Below are 18672 nucleotides of genomic sequence, written 5' to 3'. Positions count from 1 at the left end.
TATATTCCGTGAGAGGCGACCATTTTGTAAAACCGGGGGAATGGGAATTGTAGTTTTTTTTTGGCCATTTTGTAGACATTTTTGAAAACTACACTTCCTGAAAGATTCTATTGGATTTAAGGTTCATAGTACTTTATGAATTATTTCAATAACTGCTATTATTCGGGATAATTCTACCACAAAAGGTAACGTTTATGACAAATATTGAAACTTAGTTAGTTTCTCTTCCCTATTGTTAGCATGTAGCAACAATTATATCTGAAATTAGTTTCAAAACGGTTGCACCCTAATCAAAATAAAAAAGCGACTTACAGTAGATTTCATTATCTGTTCTTATGCACGCCTGGTGATACTAAATCCAAATTGAACTTGGGCATTTGAAAGATAATATATGTATATATATATATATATATATATATATATATATATATATATATATATTAAGGCTGTCAAAGTTAACGCGGTATTAACGCGCTATCGCCCGATTCTATTAACGCCAGTATTTTTTTTAACTCACGATTAACTTTTAACACATTCAGGGCCATTTGGATCCGTCTAATATCACTCTAGACGGCCAGCATTTCTAAACAGACTTGCATAGTCCGTGAGGCTGTTTGTAGAGCTAAATCTATACTTTATAGTATTGCTATCTGTCCATTCTCATTGTCAATTGACACCATAAACCGTCCCTTCAAAATGGCTTAAAGAAATAATTTTTTCATCAATACGTTCTCATTTTATAGTATCTTGAATATAAGCGTTATATGGGATTTGGGCTAGTATATTTCCTGGAAGGCGAGATACAGGGCACTAAGCTACTAACATTAAATCCAATGGTATTTTGGCTATAGAGAAGCTACAGTTAAAAATCAAACAGCATATGATCGGTATGATGGTCCACCATGAATGCATGAAAGGGGGGGGGGCGGGGGACGTCGTTTCTGATTATTGATTACCAATAACCGCGTTAGCCTCAGTAGCCACATTCGCTGATCGGGTGGATGGCTATCATAACAAGGCCTGATCAGCGTGTAATTTACGTGAAAAAGATCTTACCGTGGGCCGGTTGGATCCCCCAAAGGATTTCCCAGTTATCGATCGCCATCTGGTAGACAGGCATTAAAGCGTTCCGTCTTGGGACGGATATCCGTCCATTTGATTTGGAGATTCCGTCATTTGATTCGGAGTCGTGACGGATTTTAACCTGAGCCAATCAGAGGCGTCAAATATCATTTTTTCCCCTACCGCGGCCGCACCAAACAGTCATTTGCGAGCAATCGGCAAATTCTCAGGCAAATGCAACCAACCAGAAGGCGAGATTGTTCTGAGTTTACAGCCCTTTCACCCGCCTCCGCTGTGCTCAGCACCAATGGGAAGCGCCCATTTTGAGACTCTCTAGCGTCTAGCTCTACTCGCGAGTAAACTTGACTCATCAACAACATGCGGCAACTTTTACGAGACCGTAAGTTCATTTGACTTATTCTAGTCTAAAGAAACATATATATTACTATTGCTATTGATACATCTAGGTAACGTGAATGCCACAAAACGAATGCCTTTTGTTAATCAGAACGTTATTTACACGACAAGCAGTGTGTTGTTGTCGTTGTTGTTGTTGTTGGTGGTGTTTCGTGTGTGTGCTTGCGCCGCTCGCTTTCTGATAAATGTATGAATGTTGATAAATCTAGATAACGTTAATGCCACAAAACGAATGACTTTGTTAATCAGAACGTTATTTGCGTTATCAATTGTTTTTAAGCTCAATAAACGTCTTTCTCCCATTTGTCCGGGAGATCTCTGGGTAACAGTACTGTATATTTGCATATCATATATGTCACAAATGTAACATTACTATATACCTGTATGTCATGTATGTCACTATGAATTGAAAACGGGGGACCCTGATGTAAACAAGACGAACGTCTTTCTCTGGTCTGCATCCCCTTAACAATTGTGTGTATTGAGCTGTACTGTATTGTACCCATTCTGCAATCTGTTAAATATTGATTGATTGTTATTAACAGATTGCAGAATGGGTACAGTACAGCTCAATACACACAATTGTTAAGGGGATGCAGACCAGAGAAAGACTTTCGTCTTGTTTACATCAGGGTCCCCCATTTTCAGTTCATCATAACATATATGACACACATGACATACAGATAGACAATACTGCTACATCTATACATTTATGACATACCAGATTTACAAATACAGTAGCCTATTGTTTGTGATACAAAAATAGTCTAAAAAGAGTATATACATTTGACGAAGAAACTGTACATTGGATGTGGTTGGGTGGGATGGGGGGGGGGTTGTAACTATACATTGGATTATCGACAACCTTACTTGGTCCCAATAAGAGGGTCTCGTGTATTAAATAAAGTTTTCATTCATTCATTCACTCTGGATCTTGTAAATCCAGTAGCAATACACACAATTGTTAAGGGGATGTAGACCAGAGAAAGGCGTTTGTCTTGTTTACATCATCAGGGTCCCCCATTTTCAATTCATAGTGACATTTATGACATACACAACATACATGACATTTATGACATAGGGACATACATGCCTTACAGGTATATAGTAATAGTACTGTTACATTTTGTCACATATACGATATGCAAATATACAGTACTGTTACCCAGAGATCCTAACAGTAAATATATACATATGATGAGGAGGAGACTGTACATTAGGAGGGGGTGAGTGAGTGGGTGGTAAATAAATATATACAAACGGTGGGGAGGAGACTGTCCATTGTTGTTGTGGCATAATTGCGAAACGTGTTTAGTCCCTTGTTTGTATGATAACAAGCCGTTTAGTTCATGGTTCAAAGTGGGGAGGGGTGCTAGCTCGCCATCAATCAGAAGCTAGCCACAAGACTTGCATTCACGCTCTCCAGCACACAACAGTAGGGTCTATAGTCACAGTCAGGACAGTAGGCTCGCTCTACAAGTAGGCTCCCTTAAAACGCTAACACTATTAAAAAAAAATACAGTAGAGGTTAAAATAAGAATATGACTTGGCCAGAAAAAAAGTTCAGTCAGGAGATTTTTTTTTGCTTTAATCCCTGGGTAGATCGATATGTCCATTGGCTGATCATATATATTCTTTTACTGCACACTGAAATCCGCATCCCAAAACGTATTCCGTGCTACATGCTATAGGCATAGCTTCAGGTTAGCAGAAAACTACATTGGAGATCCAGAAAAAATAAGACAACTTCTGCCACAGGAAACACTGCATTGTCGAGATAGCGCCCCTAAGAGGATCTGGCCGGTAATGCACTTTTTCGAATTCAAAGAGTAGGGTACTTCTGCAGTGCTGCTCGGTGACATCAAGTAGGTTATTAAAATGGAATAAAAGCCAAAACAACCTTGCCATGGACATGTTCGTGGATGGCCGGGAAACGGTTAAGAAATCTTTTTTTTAAACTTTTTTCTTTTTTTAATCTTTATTTTTTACTAGACTTCACTCAGGTGTATTATTGATGCTCTCATTGATACTATGTTTGTTTCTGAAGTGTGTGTGTGTGTGTGTGTGTGTGTGTGTGTGTGTGTGTGTGTGTGTGTGTGTGTGTGTGTGTGTGTGTGTGTGTGTGTGTGTGTGTGTGTGTGTGTGTGTGTGTGTGTGAGATATATAGAGAGAGAGGGGGGGTGAGAGAGATGAGGAAGGGGCAAGAGAGAAAGAGAGCTGGGAGAGTGTGTGTGAGAGAGAGAGGGGGGGGGTGTGATTAATCAGCCCCTGTGTGGGTGAATGTAACAAGTTCCTAACGTTTTATTTCCCCTATTATTTCATGCACACTTTATTCATTGTTTTAAATTATTATTTTCTTTTAAGTTATTTTGTGCATCACTCTTTTTTGAATTTGATGCAAATTTGCAATGCATGAGGATCATCCTTTTGTGTTAAATGGCTGCATAAAGCAAGCATTTGTTGACTCGCATGTTGATAAGAATATTAAAACTTGGAACTTGAAAAAGATCTGTTTAAGGTAAAACAAATATAAATTAAAAATAAAAATTAAATATTTTTATCGATTGACAGCACTAATATATATATATATATATATATATATATATATATATATATATATATATATATATATATATATATATATATAAATGTGCGAATTGGCTATAATAAGGTAATTTATAAGCCTGCTATTCTATATATATATTTTTGTATCCACTTTTTCTCCTTATTATCTATTTTTCTCCCATCCCAATTTCGCATTGCCAATTCTCCCCTCCAATTCTCCCCTCCCCTGTCTTGAACGTTGCTAGACTATGCCTCCCACTGGTCGGCTGTAGTGAGGATAGAAGCCTTGCATCATGTGTCCCCTCCAGTACACGAGGAGGCAGCCTGTCGCATCTTTTCACCAGACAGCGCGGACTCTCAGTGGCGAGGAGTAACTCGTGGGAGGCTCACGCTGCCCCCGATACTTCCTGTCTCTGCTGTACAGGCGTCACCCAACCGACCTGTAGGAGTCGCTGTCCACAACGTCCAATCGACTGGCCCAAGCCGCAGGCAACGCTGACTCCGCTACACCACCCAGCCGCCTGATATTCTATATTCTATAATAATATTTCAAATTGCATTGGTCCGGATGGGAGAATTCAGTACTGTATCTACAGAACCTTCTGTTTAATCATCTTCCTTTTATTCATTTCCTTAGATTCTTTGTACATATGATCTCACATTGAACGAGATCAGTGGCAGTTTTTAATGTTTGGTCATTATTAGCATGGTGTTATTCACTGTCAAAGATGCAAAGAAAAATCATAATTCATATTCTCCTTTGTTTCATCGCAATTTAAGCAAGCCTAGTAATAGACACAATATTTCTGACACTGGGAATACATTCACTGAGGTCCATAGATGTCCCTAGATACCAAGAATATTATGGACCTTGTAGAAGTGGAGCAATATTCCATTTACTTTTCCATTTATTTTAGGCGGATTTTCAGAAAATAGGCTCCAGGTGGAAGAGGTTAACTCACACATTAAAGGAATTCTCTGAAGCTCCATTAACTCACACACTAAAGTACTTGTCTATAAAGTTCCATGAACTCACACACTAAAGGATGTCTCTAAAGTTCCATTAACTCACACACTAAAGGATGTCTCTAAAGTTCCATTAACTCACACACTAAAGGATGTCTCTAAAGTTACATTAACTCACACACTAAAGGATGTCTCTAAAGTTACATTAACTCACACACTAAAGGATGTCTCTAAAGTTACATTAACTCACACACTAAAGGATGTCTCTAAAGTTACATTAACTCACACACTAAAGGATGTCTCTAAAGTTACATTAACTCACACACTAAAGGATGTCTATATAAATATTGTAACCTGGAGCTCTTCTCTTCTCTCAGGCTCCAACTTTGGTTTAGTGAAATAAAGCAGTACAGATCACTTTTCTTTCACCATATAAATGTGGGTTATATTCACATATATTCTTGCATAGTTTGAACTGTAGATGGAACACAAGCATTTTGGAACGTGCTTAATCCACCAGAAAGCAGAATATAATGTAGATAGAATATAAACAAACCTTTTACAGCCACACAAAATACAGCAATGAAAATGTCATATTCACCTGTTGTCTAGTGTTAGTACTTACTAGTTAGTACTGAGTCAGTCAAAATAGAGAATTAAAAGATGTCTCCATTTTTGGACCATTGATTGGGCCTGATTCATTAGACATTTTTGGGGGGGGGGGGTTCAGAGACAGTTTTATGAAGGATTTAACAGATTCTGCTGTCCCTCTCTCCTCCAGATACCCGGGGCGGCGATGGACAGAGTGAGCCTGCTGTGGCGCTTGCGTCGCCGGGCCCGCCGCGGAGCTCTCTGCATGGGCTTCTTCTGCGTCTCCATGGCGCTGCTCTACGCCCTCTGTGCCGAAAACAGCGTTCCCGTGACCGACGCCATCTTCGGCGTCCGCGCGCGTACCCGCGCACAGCCTCGTGCGCATTCTGTCATCAAGGTCTGTCTATAAGCTTGGTTTCATGTCGGCAGTAAGTACAGTAGTAATAATTTTGACAGTGACATGACAGTAGGTAATCCTTTGATGTTGTATTTCTGTACATTGTTTATCGTAAGCCGTTCATTCCCTCTTTGTGTGTGTGCCTCCCCCTGTCTCTCTCCCGCTGTGTGTGTGTGTGTGTGTGTGTGTGTGTGTGTGTGTGTGTGTGTGTGTGTGTGTGTGTGTGTGTGTGTGTGTGTGTGTGTGTGTGTGTGTGTGTGTGTGTGTGTGTGTGTGTGTGTGTGTGTGTGTGTGTGTGTGGCTGTGCATCCCCTAATTTCTATCTCTCCCTGTGTGTGTGTGTGTGTGTGCGTGTGTGTGTGTGTGTGTGTGTGTGTGTGTGTGTGTGCATGTGCCTTGTAATAGAATAATTGTGATCGAATATCAATTAATATGCTTGCATTACATGCCTCAAGAATACATTGGCCTTGACACTAACAATACTGTGTCTGCCTTCGTGACATCTTGGCATCCTGTGTTTTATCATGTGACCTCGACACGACCACAGGGTCTGACTTCGTTTACATCACTTTGCCCATGTACCATATCTGGGACCTTAATCTGTTTACAATTCGTATGACACCTCAAATGAGATAAACCTTTGATATACAACTAATTACTGTGTCCATAATGACCGCATGGCCCATTGTAATGCCTGTACACCATGGTCTGTGTATATTCTCATGCTAAGCACATAATGTCCTTTTGTTCCTATGATGTGAGATATGTACCAAGAGGTCAAACTGATGACACGAGACTCACATTGCGACACAAAGGTTACAACACAAGGCAGACTTGACCTTTTTACAATCTCTGCCAAGCAGAAGCATTCTACGAAACCCGCTGACTATAAGTGTTTTTACGACCCTCCAACTGTCAAGTTCATAGCTTTCACATCGGGCCACCTTCACTTCCTGAAAACACACACATAGACACGCACACACATGCACACACATGCATGTGCACGATAATTGACCCTTATGCGATCTCTGACAAACAGGGACTTCCTCTATGAAACTAACTGACTACAAGTGTTTTACGGCATGTCAACTGTCTCAAGTTCACAGGTCAAGCGATGTTGCGAGACAATGCAACACCTCACTTCCTGAAAACACACACACACACACACGCCCACACATATGTAAGCACACACACATAGCCGTGCACACACGCACATACATACACAAGCACACACACACACACACTTTCACTTCCTGAAGTCACACTCACACACACACACACTGTTGGAGAATGCTATATAAGCTCTGAAACTCCATCTGTCTATACACATGTTGGCATCTTGCTTTTGCTGTCTGTCAGTGTGTGTCCAGCCTTGTGTGGCTGCCCAAATTAAACCCAACGAACGTCCATTTGTTTCCGTGTTAATCTTTATTTCAACAGCTACACTTAAAAATTCCAATACAGCCTCCCCTCTCTCTGTCTCTCCCTCCTCTTATACTTCTATTTATTTGCCCTGAGACAGTTGTTTAAACAGACAAGCTTGTTTACATTGTCAGACGACAGGGCAGCTTGCTTCTTCTGAACAATATGCCCAGACAATGAAAATAACCTCTCACATGTACTGTGTGAGAGGGGGAGAGAGACTATACTGAACACTGTGACCTCATTTTCTACTTCTAATTTACATGCTATACTATGTTATTTGATACTATCTTGTCTAGCACAGTCTCTGGAGCGTAACAGTAAGAAGCATTTTGTATGAAAGTATTCTGTACTTCTGTATGACAACTATTAAAGAAACTTGAAACTAAAGAAACTTGAAACCTTCACATGTACTGTGTGAGAGGGGAAGAGAGACCTTCACATGTACTGTGTGAGAGGGAGAGAGAGATTTACATTGGACTCCATTCAGTTGGATTAGTGACACTGTGTTGATTCCACATAGAAGGGGATGTTTTTGTGACCCTTTATTTTTACCCATGTGAGGTTGGACACAATTACATTGTGTGATTTGCTTTAGAAGTGCAAGGGATCCAGGGAATGATCTTTGAGTAATGGAACATTTTGCTTACCAATGTACCTGTTGTACAATGTGTCTGTTGCGATGCATTGATGTCCATCATTTGGTTTAATTAGGGATGTCCGATATTATCGGCCTACCGATATTATCGGCCGATATTGGCATTAAAATGTGATATCGGAAAATATCGTTATCGGTTTAAATCTTTAAATATTTTTTTACATTTCTATAACCTTTATTTACCCAGGCAAGCAAGTAAGAACAGATTCTGATTTTATTTATTGTCAAAAGTATGCATAATGTTGTGTTAATTCCACAACAAGAGATATGTAATGTTAATTACCTGAAATTATTCTGTTTTTTGGGGGGGGAAACCCTGCATATATCGGTATCGGTTGATATCGGTATCGGAAATTAAGAGTTGGACAATATCGGTATATCGGTATCGGTAAAAAAGCCAATATCGAGCATCCCTAGTTTTAATGCTTAAAAAAACAGGGGATGTTTTTGTGAACCTTTATAGGAGTAAAGTTGGACACTACATTATACCAAATGCAATACTTTTTTTTCCTGAACAATATTTGTAATTTTTGTATATATAATGTATGTATGTATATGAATCTTTACCATCAACTGTGCATTAACTGCAGGTATTTGGGCCTTGACCACTGTTCTGTATGTCTCTCCCTCTCAGGTGCTGCGTGGTGGGGCCAAACCCATGTACATTGACCCTCAGAAGCTCCCAGGTGTCATCCCGGGCAACCCCCACCGTCCAATCCCTGTCCTCTCCTCTCCGAACCACACCCAGGAAATGAAGGACCCTGTCAAGAAAAAGCCCAGGGAGCGGGAGCCCTCAGGGTTCTTCGCTTGGCTCCTGCCACGCCCCTTCAGGCATGCCATGGTGACCCTGTTTGGGGGCCGTCGTCGAGGCAATGGCGACGCCGACTTCTTCGGGCCCCAGGGGATGCTGGGGGAGGTATGGGATGACGAGATGACCAGCAGCATGCTGGGGAGCCGTCTGAGGAAGGTCGTCCAGGGATATCAGGTGAGAGAGAGAGAGAGAGAGAGAGAGAGAGAGAGAGAGAGAGAGAGAGAGAGAGAGAGAGAGAGAGAGAGAGAGAGAGAGAGAGACAGACTGAGGAAGGTGGTACACAGCTATTAGGTGAGAGACAATGAGACAGAGAGTATAAAGATGCAGAAGCCCTTTTCACACAGAAATCCTGCAGTAATGCCGCAAAGAAGAACCTTCATTCTGCCAGATTTGGTTGTTCACATTGAACCACCACATGTGCATTTCGATGCGTTTAGCCGAGTCGTAGGCGGATAGAAGCAGTGCGTCTCGGGTTGTGGTTCTGAAATAGGTCTCCAAAGGTGCACGCATGCGGTGATAAATGTAATCAATTTGACATGCATAACTCATGATGGTGAGTTAAGACAAGCTTAAGGCAAGCTTTCTCTAGGCTTTTGAAAATGTAGGGGAGACCATGCCGGTCTTTTTTCCGGAATTTTCGCTGGCGCACTTGTCTGAGGACGACCAAATGATTAGAGACCAGAGTGTAATCTTCAAGTACATGGTGCTCTGTTTGAGCACAAAATTAAATTTTTTGTGTGGAGTCTACCACTATTTCAATATCGGTTAAGATTTGGAATATCTTCTCTAGTGTGTGCCAGTTGCCATTCCGTGTTTGTACCTTTCACACAGAACGTCAAGGCAGAATAATGGGGTAAGATATGAAAGGGGCTAGAGAGAGAGCCAAATGAGGAAGGTGGTACAGAGCTATCATGTGAGAGAGAGACAATGAGACTGACAGGGAGAGAGAGAGAGAGAGAGAGAGAGAGAGAGAGAGAGAGAGAGATCGAGAGAGAGAGAGAGAGAGAGAGAGAGAGAGGGGGGGGGGGCAGAATGAAGAAGGTGGTACAGAGCTATCATGTGAGAGAGAGACAATGAGACTGACAGGGAGAGAGAGAGAGAGAGAGAGAGAGAGAGAGAGAGAGAGAGAGAGAGAGAGAGAGAGAGAGAGAGAGAGAGAGAGGGGGGGGGGCAGAATGAAGAAGGTGGTACAGAGCTATCAGGTGAGAGAGAGAGACAATGACACTGATAGAAGAGAGAGATAGAGAGAGAGACTGAGGAAGGTGGTACAAAGCTATCAGGTGTGAGAGAGAAAGGGAGAGAGAAAGAGAGAGAGAAAGAGAGAGAGAAAGCAGCTGAGGAGTTGTGCACATAGCTATCAGGTGAGAGAGGGAGAGAGAGAGAGCAAATGGGGCACAGAGCTATTAAGTGAGCGAGAGAGAGAGAGAGCAAAATGGGGCACAGAGCTATTAAGTGAGAGAGAGAGAGAGAGAGAGAGAGAGAGAGAGAGAGAGAGAGAGAGAGAGAATGGTGCACAGAGCTATCAGAGAGAATAATAATCTGATATCTGACACCATTCTAATACACACACACACTCAGCGTACACAATATTAGGAACACCCTCCTAGTATTGCACCGCATCCTCCTTTGCACTATCCATATCTCCATTGTCTCAAGGTTTAAAAATCCTTCTTTGTCTTGTCTTATCTCCTTTATCTACACCTGTGGTTCTCAGCTGGTGGGTCGCGGATGTGTGTGTGGGAAAAGGTCTACAATATTTCTGAAGATGTGCTTTTATTTTGAAGGACATACGTTTGCTGCCAGCATTGTCATGACAGTAACATGTTCATTCAAGCATTTGTAAAATGCAATGACACCGAGTACATTAACTCATTGACTGACACGCTGTTTTCCCAAGTTTACTCCCTGGCATCAGCGTTTCAGACCATTTTGATGATGTTTGTAGACCCATCGTATATTCTATATTATAGCTACAGTATGGAGACATACTATGGCTCATTTGAAATGCTTATATTTATACTCCAACAGGGGACAAAACCGTTTATTTCTACATACATCCGTTCCTGTGCAATCCCAGTGGCCAGTTTCCCAAAAATCCCTGCTCATTTTCTAGTAAGAGAGATATCACGTCTTTTGTGAAGCATGCGCAGTTCATGCTTGTCAAAGGGCTCATATTGATACTAGGGGTGCACGATATAGATTTTTTGACCCCGATACCGATAACTTTCTGCTCCTCAAGGTCGATACCGATACCGATAACCGATAATATATATATATATTTATTGTATTATAATTTTTCTTTTTAATGTATATTCCTGTAGTTTTGACCTAACCAGATTTAGCATGACATGAGCGTTACTACTATGAACAAAACAAAGCCAAGAGAACAGTTGTGACTCTTCAAATAAAGTGACTATATTTATTTTTCCAAATAAATATAATTTGAGTCAATCACAAAATTCACAATCCGTCAATGTCATTAACAATGTGTTTCCCTGAACAATGAGTGAACTAAAAACCAACAGGTATTGTGCTTTGTCAGCAGATAAAACATTTGACGCTATAGGAGAGGAGACTGTTGTGGTCTTGGTCCATGAAACAACTATTACTTGGCATTTATAGGACAGCACTTCAGGTGACTTATTAGGTTGGATGTGTTATAGCTTGTTGCCCCTTTCCCTCCTCGTGGAACTTCTGCATTTGTTACAAATAGCAAGCAAACTGTTTTCCTCTGAAACTTTGAAAAAGTCAGACGACGCCATCTTTGTTTACTATCTGCTGCCTCTGAATGTCACGTGACTACGGCACAGCCAAGAAAGGGAGCGCTGGATTCGTGAAAAACTCCCTCTTCCTAAACCACACGCTATCAGTCGTACCACAGTACTGGCAAAACGGGAGGAGCCTATAATAAAAACAAGCGCCCTTTATCCCAATCCACCCACACCGGATTTCTTTTAACCAAAAAATGTATTATATATTATCGGAGCTATCAATAATGTTATCGGGTTTATCGGGATGACGTCATAATTGCTGATATCAGCCCGATAATTATCGTGCATCCCTAATTTATACATATTATTGTTCTATTCACAAAACCACCATGGGTAATCTTACCTGCTTCTCGACTTGGCATCCATTCCGGCTCATCAGGATTAGATCGTTGTCACAGGGTTACCATATCCATACACAAGGTGCGCCAGTGTCTTGTATCATAATAAAGAAAAATACATACAACAAATATACTCGTTATTGGCGTTCAACGCATGGGTGCAAAAAACGAATATACTTGTTATTGGCAGTCAATGAGTTCAATATGGGATTTCTTACATTGAGATCAAGAGAGAGGGACCAAAACCTCAGTGTGTTGTGTGCAGCAAAGTGCTGGCACATGAAAGCTTTTCGTTTTTAACAGTGCATGAAGCCATTCTGTATTACTGCTCTATTTTTTGTTAAATAAATTTGAGTGGTTAAAACATTTCTGAAATTTGGGAAAAAGATGGGTGCTGAGGCGAGACCAGTTTAGAACCACTGATCTACACTACAGCTCCCTTTCATGATATATGTGGATTTTAAAGGGATAGTTCAGCATTTTAGAACCCTGGCCCTATTTTTTACTTAACAACAATGTTGTTCATCGATAGAATCCTTTTTCAGCACAATCCATGCTGTTCCTCATACTAGCTCCGGCTAGTTAGCCACAAACCAATGCAAAGTCAATGGGATCAAGCGCCTGTCTGTACTTTACAAGCTGACTGAAGACATTTGAATTCTACTTTGTGTGAACTGTAGAGTAGGTTTCAGTTGAGGATCAAGACTTTCACCTGGTCAATCTGTTTCCTTGGAAGAGCAGATCGGTGTTAATAATGTTGTACATGATTAACTACGACACTTCCCTGACCACATCCCCCCTGCCCCCCCCCCCCCTTTCTTCTGTTCTCATCTCCGCCACTTCTCTTTTTTTCTTCAGGCGATGAACAAATACGGGGTTGAGTTCTCCGGTCCAGGCGGTACGGCCGGCCGTCCTAAGGCGAGCGGTCCTGAGCTTCTCTGTCAACTCAAGGAAAAGGTTGAGGTCCTGACCTTGACCCCTGACCTCCAGCCTTTCTCCACGCTGCCCTGGGTCTCCCAGCTGCCTCCTCAACAGATCACGTCGGACCTCGGACCGTACAAGAGCTGTGCCGTGGTGTCGTCAGCCGGTTCTCTCCGCTACTCTGGACTTGGCAAAGAGATAGGTAAGCAATGCCTAGGCTATTCTACCATAGTGTAGAATTTTACCAGGCAACTTAAAAATACCATGAAGTGAAACATTTCTTACTATCTCAGGTGCCTAGATGTCTTGTATAGCTATGTACAAATGCATGCAATACAAAAAAAATAAAAAATGTATTTCCTTGTATTTCTATATAGTGTGATGGTGGTGTTCAGACTCGCCAAGGTTCAAAAACAAACAAATTCAAATGGCCACACAAGTGCAATATCAATCAATACGAATATTTATTGATTTCAGGCAGAATATAGTTCGATGAGCAAAACAGGCTCTCGTACAAAAAGAAGGATTGTTCAATACTCAGAGTAGTCGTCCGCTACAGGGTCAGTACACAAGGGGGTTTCTCAGCCAGTCTAGGGTCCAGTACACAATGAACACCTTCCCGCCTTCACCTCTCCTCTCAATACCTCTCACCTTACACAACTCAATCTCTCTATCAATGCAACAACTCCAACCTCACCTCAACTCACCTCTCACTAACCTAGTGTATTTGTAGTGTGTGTGTCTGGGGTGTGTGTGCGCGTGAGATGTGGGTGAACTAATGATGCACAGGTGTGTTCTATCAGTTCTAATCAGCTACCTAATTGTTTCCACTCCTTCCGTGGCAATAATATCTCCCGTCCTTCACATATCCATGAGAGGGGGGGTGATATCTGCCACAATAGGAATTAAAAACTTGAACTAACCGATTAATTGATTGACTGATATGTGCCTAACTTTGTCTCACATCATTGATTTCAGTAGTTGATCCAATGTTTTACTGACTTGCAGACTCTCACGAGGCTGTGTTGCGTTTTAATTCTGCTCCCACGGTCAGCTATGAGAAGGACGTCGGCTCCAAAACCACGGTCCGCCTCATCAACTCACAGGTAACCTGCATAAATCCTGCATCCCCGTTTGGAAGGGCTGTCAATTTATGTACATTTTATATTTTAAACATGTAGGGAGTCTCCACAACCACTGCATGTCCCTCTTCGTACGGTGCCTGTTGGATTTAGCATTAAAAAAGGCTTAACGCAGTACATATAACGGTATTACAGCAGTGGTTCTCCACTGGTGTGGTGAGACGCACATTGGTGTGCCTTGAAGTCAGTTCAGTTGTGCCTTGATGTTTTGTTCAAATGTATCTTGAATGGTCCTTTACTTTATATGACATGTAAAGGCAATCCTACGAACCAAAGTTGCCTTGAGGCTCCAGGTAATGCGTTGTTAGTCCGACACGCTCCGAATTGCAGTCCAAAAGAAAAGATGATGCTGATTGATTGATTGATTGATTGATTGATTGAAAACTTTATTTACAGATTGCAGAATGGGTACAATACAGTACAGCTCAATACACACAATTGTTAAGGGGATGCAGACCAAAGAAAGACTTTCGTCTTGTTTACATCAGGGTCCCCCATTTTCAATTCATAATGGCATGTACTTTGTCAAATAAACGGGATTTATTGGAAAGCTAATCACAACAGCCACAATAGCTGCCTACCACTATAAAACAAACAAAAAGGGTTTTGTAAATTAACGTAAACTGTCAATCAAGTGCGAATCAAGTGCGGTCAAAAACTATATGGTACCACTCTACCTGGGCCTACCTGAACTCAAAACTACCTGCCATGATATAGGAGTGGTTAGGGGGAACGTGGGAAAAAATTGTGGTTGACCAGGTAAGTCTCCATCTTGGAATTCATTATGACATATATTAATAAACACAAAGCACAAAGTCCATAATAAACTATATGTATAATGGGGCAATACAGATACAATTTATCATCATAGGATTTGGCTCCTACATGACATTTACAAGCAATGTACTAGGTGTACAGATATCTGGTTACACAATTTTTTTTAACTATACTCTTTATATTCTCTTTCCTGGAAAAACAGCTGGGTATGTCTGAGTCATCCGTACGTTTGCTTTGAGTGAGCTGTGGGTGGCGAGCAGCAGCAGCCTGACCTCTGACTCAGATGTGTGTGTTGTTTGTAGGCATTCTCGGATGTTATAGAGAAGCTTTTCTGTGATTCTAGCTCTTCACAGGAATCCAGAAGGCCGGAGAAGCTTTTAGCCCACGAGAGAAGCTTTTTAGCCCATGAGAAGTGTTGTATCAAGGTTTAGTCGTTCTCAAGTTCAACAGTTAATGCATAACTTTTCAAGCACCCTTGAAGAAACATTTATATGAAGTGATATAAGAGTGTTATATCATGGTTATTGGCACTGGTGTGCTGCGGTCGTAGAATCAGCTCACCAGTGCCAGTAAACCACCATGTAGCACGACCTCGAGATACCCTTGTTATTGCCTATACAATGCCTTTTACATAATCCTTTCATTCGTAAGGTTAAACAAAGACAACAAACAAAGGTTTGAACCTCCACCAACAACAGTTAGCTCAGTTGCAATGTAAGGTACAAGTATCTTGTTCCTATATTGTGGACACTCATGGAATGTATCTCGTCCAATCATGTGTGTTTGGAACTAGATGTTATATAACAACCAATACTAAACAGTGCTGAATATCCATTTTGAAACAAGTAGACTGACCAGTATGACCAATCACCAATATTTATTTAAAGGAACATTATGGCTCTCCAGAGTTAGACAAGAAGATAGATTTGCTCTCTGTGTGTTTATAATGAATGATGAATTAATGATTGTGTTGTAGGTGATGGCGTCAGATGACCATCGGTTCCTCTCCAGCTCTCTCTACAGCACAGGTGTTTTGGTAGCTTGGGACCCCGCCCCCTTCTCAGCTGACCTCTCCCAGGTAAGGCTGAGGCAAGAAGCAGTGGTATAGTCACCCTGCTTAGCACACACTTAACAGCCTAATTGTGATTGGCTTGTTGTGGCCATGGCCCACTGGCATGATTCCCCAGGTGGACAATTCCGCTTTCAATGAATTTTCTATGGAAAGCGAGCGATTCACTGCTCAGAGCATGCTGGGATAGCTTGAGGGGAATATTGTGGGACAGAAGTTGAGCTCAAGTCAACTTTATGCAAATGACCACAACGTTCAACCTTTGTTTTTACAACATGGAAAATGCCTGAGCGAAACTGGTATTGTACACCATATGCATTGATCACAAACTATACAAATTGATCGCATTGAATTGGGCCATTGCGGCGTTATATTAGATGACTCACCTGCTCATCACCCATCTATGAATGAACAAATCTCTCCATCCTTCAGTGGTACAACAAGACAGACTACCCCATCTTCAACCAGTACCAGAGATACAGGAGGCTCCACCCACTCCAGCCCTTCTACATCCTGCATCCACGCTTCGAGTGGCAGCTCTGGCAGCGAATCCAAGAGAACATGGCGGAACCCATCCAGAAGAACCCGCCCTCCTCTGGCCTACTTGGTATGTAAAGGCCAGTATCCATAGCAATACGTTAGAGCCAATGTCGCAGGAAAAGAGAGAGAGAGAACATTATTTGATATATAACATACACTCAATGTATAAAACACTAGGAATTAACTTACATTTACATTCCTTCCTATTACTGAATTGCTCCCCTTTTTGCACAAAGCTAGACTGAATCACATGCTATCAAATGGGCCAAATGTTGTTTTCTGATGGAATCTTTATTCCAAAAAGGATTGTGTTTTTTTACAGTAAAATATTAGACGAAAGCAGCATAGTGACAGCAATGTTTCCTATAATAACATTAATAATAAAACACAAGATACTAAAAATAAAATTGCTGTTCCATTGTGACTTGATTAAAGGATCTGGTAATAAAACAGCAATTTATAAAGATCTTGTCAATGTATTTCTCATAATATCTTTGCATAGTAACCGTTGTTCTTCACATACAGATACAGCACTCAAAACTCAAACCTCTCATGCCTCTCTACCACTCTCTACCACTCCTCTATTGTTCTTGACCGGGCCAGATTTCACACCTCCACTTCCTCCCACAGGCTGGGCAGATTTTCATCTTAAATTTTTATTCGTCCCAAATGTCCCAGCCCCATCAGATTTCTTAGCTTTTTTCACTGTTTACTTATCATGCATTGCAACACTAATATATGGTCAGTACCCCAAGTCAGACTGCTCATATAAAAATTATTTTGGGGGTCTGTGGGCAGTAGCCCCCGACCCCCTCCCTGGGGAAGCACTTAAGTTAACTACTCTCCCTTTGTTCCCCCAGCCAACACCCCCGGAAAATTAACACCTGAGTAGACTTAAGTGGCACACAAGCAGCAACAAGCAGCAGACAAGCAGCAGAATTGGTTTGATTTTTGAGCGCTGCGTCTGTAGCAACCATTGTCTCCCCCAACGTGTAGGAAAAATTGCCATTCAAAACATTCTGCGCAAGGCCTCTATTAAAGATTCAGTAGGACTATATTGCACCTCTTGCACAAATTCCAACAAACCTCTACAGTACCTTTCTGCTTTTCTTTCCTCCTTTCCTTCTTTCCGTTCCCTTTATCCTTCTTTTGTTCACAGCAAATCTATCTCATTTATTTTTTAAATAAGGACACAAATTACATTTAAAAAGAAAGCTAAAGCTAGAGAAAACTAATCATTTACAGTTTTAAGATGAAACGACCAAGATTTTACAAGTGTGTGTGTGTGTGTGTGTGTGTGTGTGTGTGTGTGTGTGAGTGTGTGTGTGTGTGTGTGTGTGTGTGTGTGTGTGTGGGTGTGTGTGTGTGTGTGTGTGTTGTGTGTGTGTATGTGCGTGTGCGTGTGTGTGTGTGTGTGTGTGTGTGTGTGTGTGTGTGTGTGTTCTCTGCCCAGGTACACTTCTCATGATGTCACTGTGTGAGGTGGTGCACGTGTACGAGTTTCTGCCCTCGCGGAGGAAGACGGAGCTGTGCCACTACTACCAGCGCTTCTTCGACGCGGCGTGCACGCTGGGGGCCTACCACCCTCTGCTCTACGAGAAGAACCTGGTCAAACGGATGAACCAGGGAGCCGACCGGGACATCTACACCCGCGGACGTGTCAAACTGCCCGGGTTCAGCAGTCTGAACTGCACCCGAGCTCCCGGAGGTACCCCCAGACCCTGATGGCCCTGGCGCCATCCTGAGACAGCTCAAATATGCAGCAAAGGACATATTTTTTATTTATTTATCCAGGGAAGATTTCCTGAGCATGTACAGTATGCTCTTTTTCTGCAACGCCGCGATACACGCTCATGCAGTTCCACAAACTCACCCCTGGGAGCTGTGCCCCGGTGCCCACCACAGTCTGACACTTGTTGCAGCCGAGTGGAACAGATGGGTGGTTAAATACCTTGCTCAAGGGCACGTTGTGATGGTTGTTAAGGGAGGGGAGAGTGGTATTCATCCAGTTGCTCTGCTCCCAGATTTCCCTGCCAGTCCGGGTGTTCAAACCCACTTGTCTACCCTGTAGATCACCACTCATCAAGAGAAACTAAACCCTGAATGCAAGTAATGCATGGAGAACGTGTAATAGTAATAGCTGATGTACAAGCTTAAGACAATCTACATATTTTCTTTTAATGCAGGTTGGTGACTGCAAAGTCCTATTTTCCTGTCGACACTAA

At 41.8% G+C, this 18672-nt stretch overlaps 1 protein-coding gene across 1 annotated transcript in view; it reads left to right on the top strand.

Annotated features, from left to right (window-relative positions):
* The window catches only part of LOC311233196 (beta-galactoside alpha-2,6-sialyltransferase 1-like), a gene marked incomplete at its 3' end in the record, with an annotated part of 74851 nt that extends 56679 nt beyond the window's left edge, over positions 1 to 18172 (top strand). The window contains exons 4-10 of the mRNA XM_084320120.1: positions 5792 to 5998; positions 8713 to 9063; positions 12857 to 13121; positions 13928 to 14025; positions 15815 to 15916; positions 16340 to 16514; positions 17901 to 18172. Of these exons, the coding sequence (XP_084176246.1) occupies positions 5792 to 5998; positions 8713 to 9063; positions 12857 to 13121; positions 13928 to 14025; positions 15815 to 15916; positions 16340 to 16514; positions 17901 to 18172 (1470 nt within the window). The remainder of the gene's footprint in view (positions 1 to 5791; positions 5999 to 8712; positions 9064 to 12856; positions 13122 to 13927; positions 14026 to 15814; positions 15917 to 16339; positions 16515 to 17900) is intronic.
* Between the last annotated feature and the right edge of the window lie 500 nt (positions 18173 to 18672).

The sequence above is a fragment of the Notolepis coatsorum genome (genome assembly GCF_963971535.1).
Source record: "Notolepis coatsorum genome assembly, chromosome: 8".
Classification (NCBI taxonomy): Eukaryota; Metazoa; Chordata; class Actinopteri; order Aulopiformes; family Paralepididae; genus Notolepis; species Notolepis coatsorum.
This window is presented reverse-complemented; position numbering and strand designations above follow the sequence as displayed.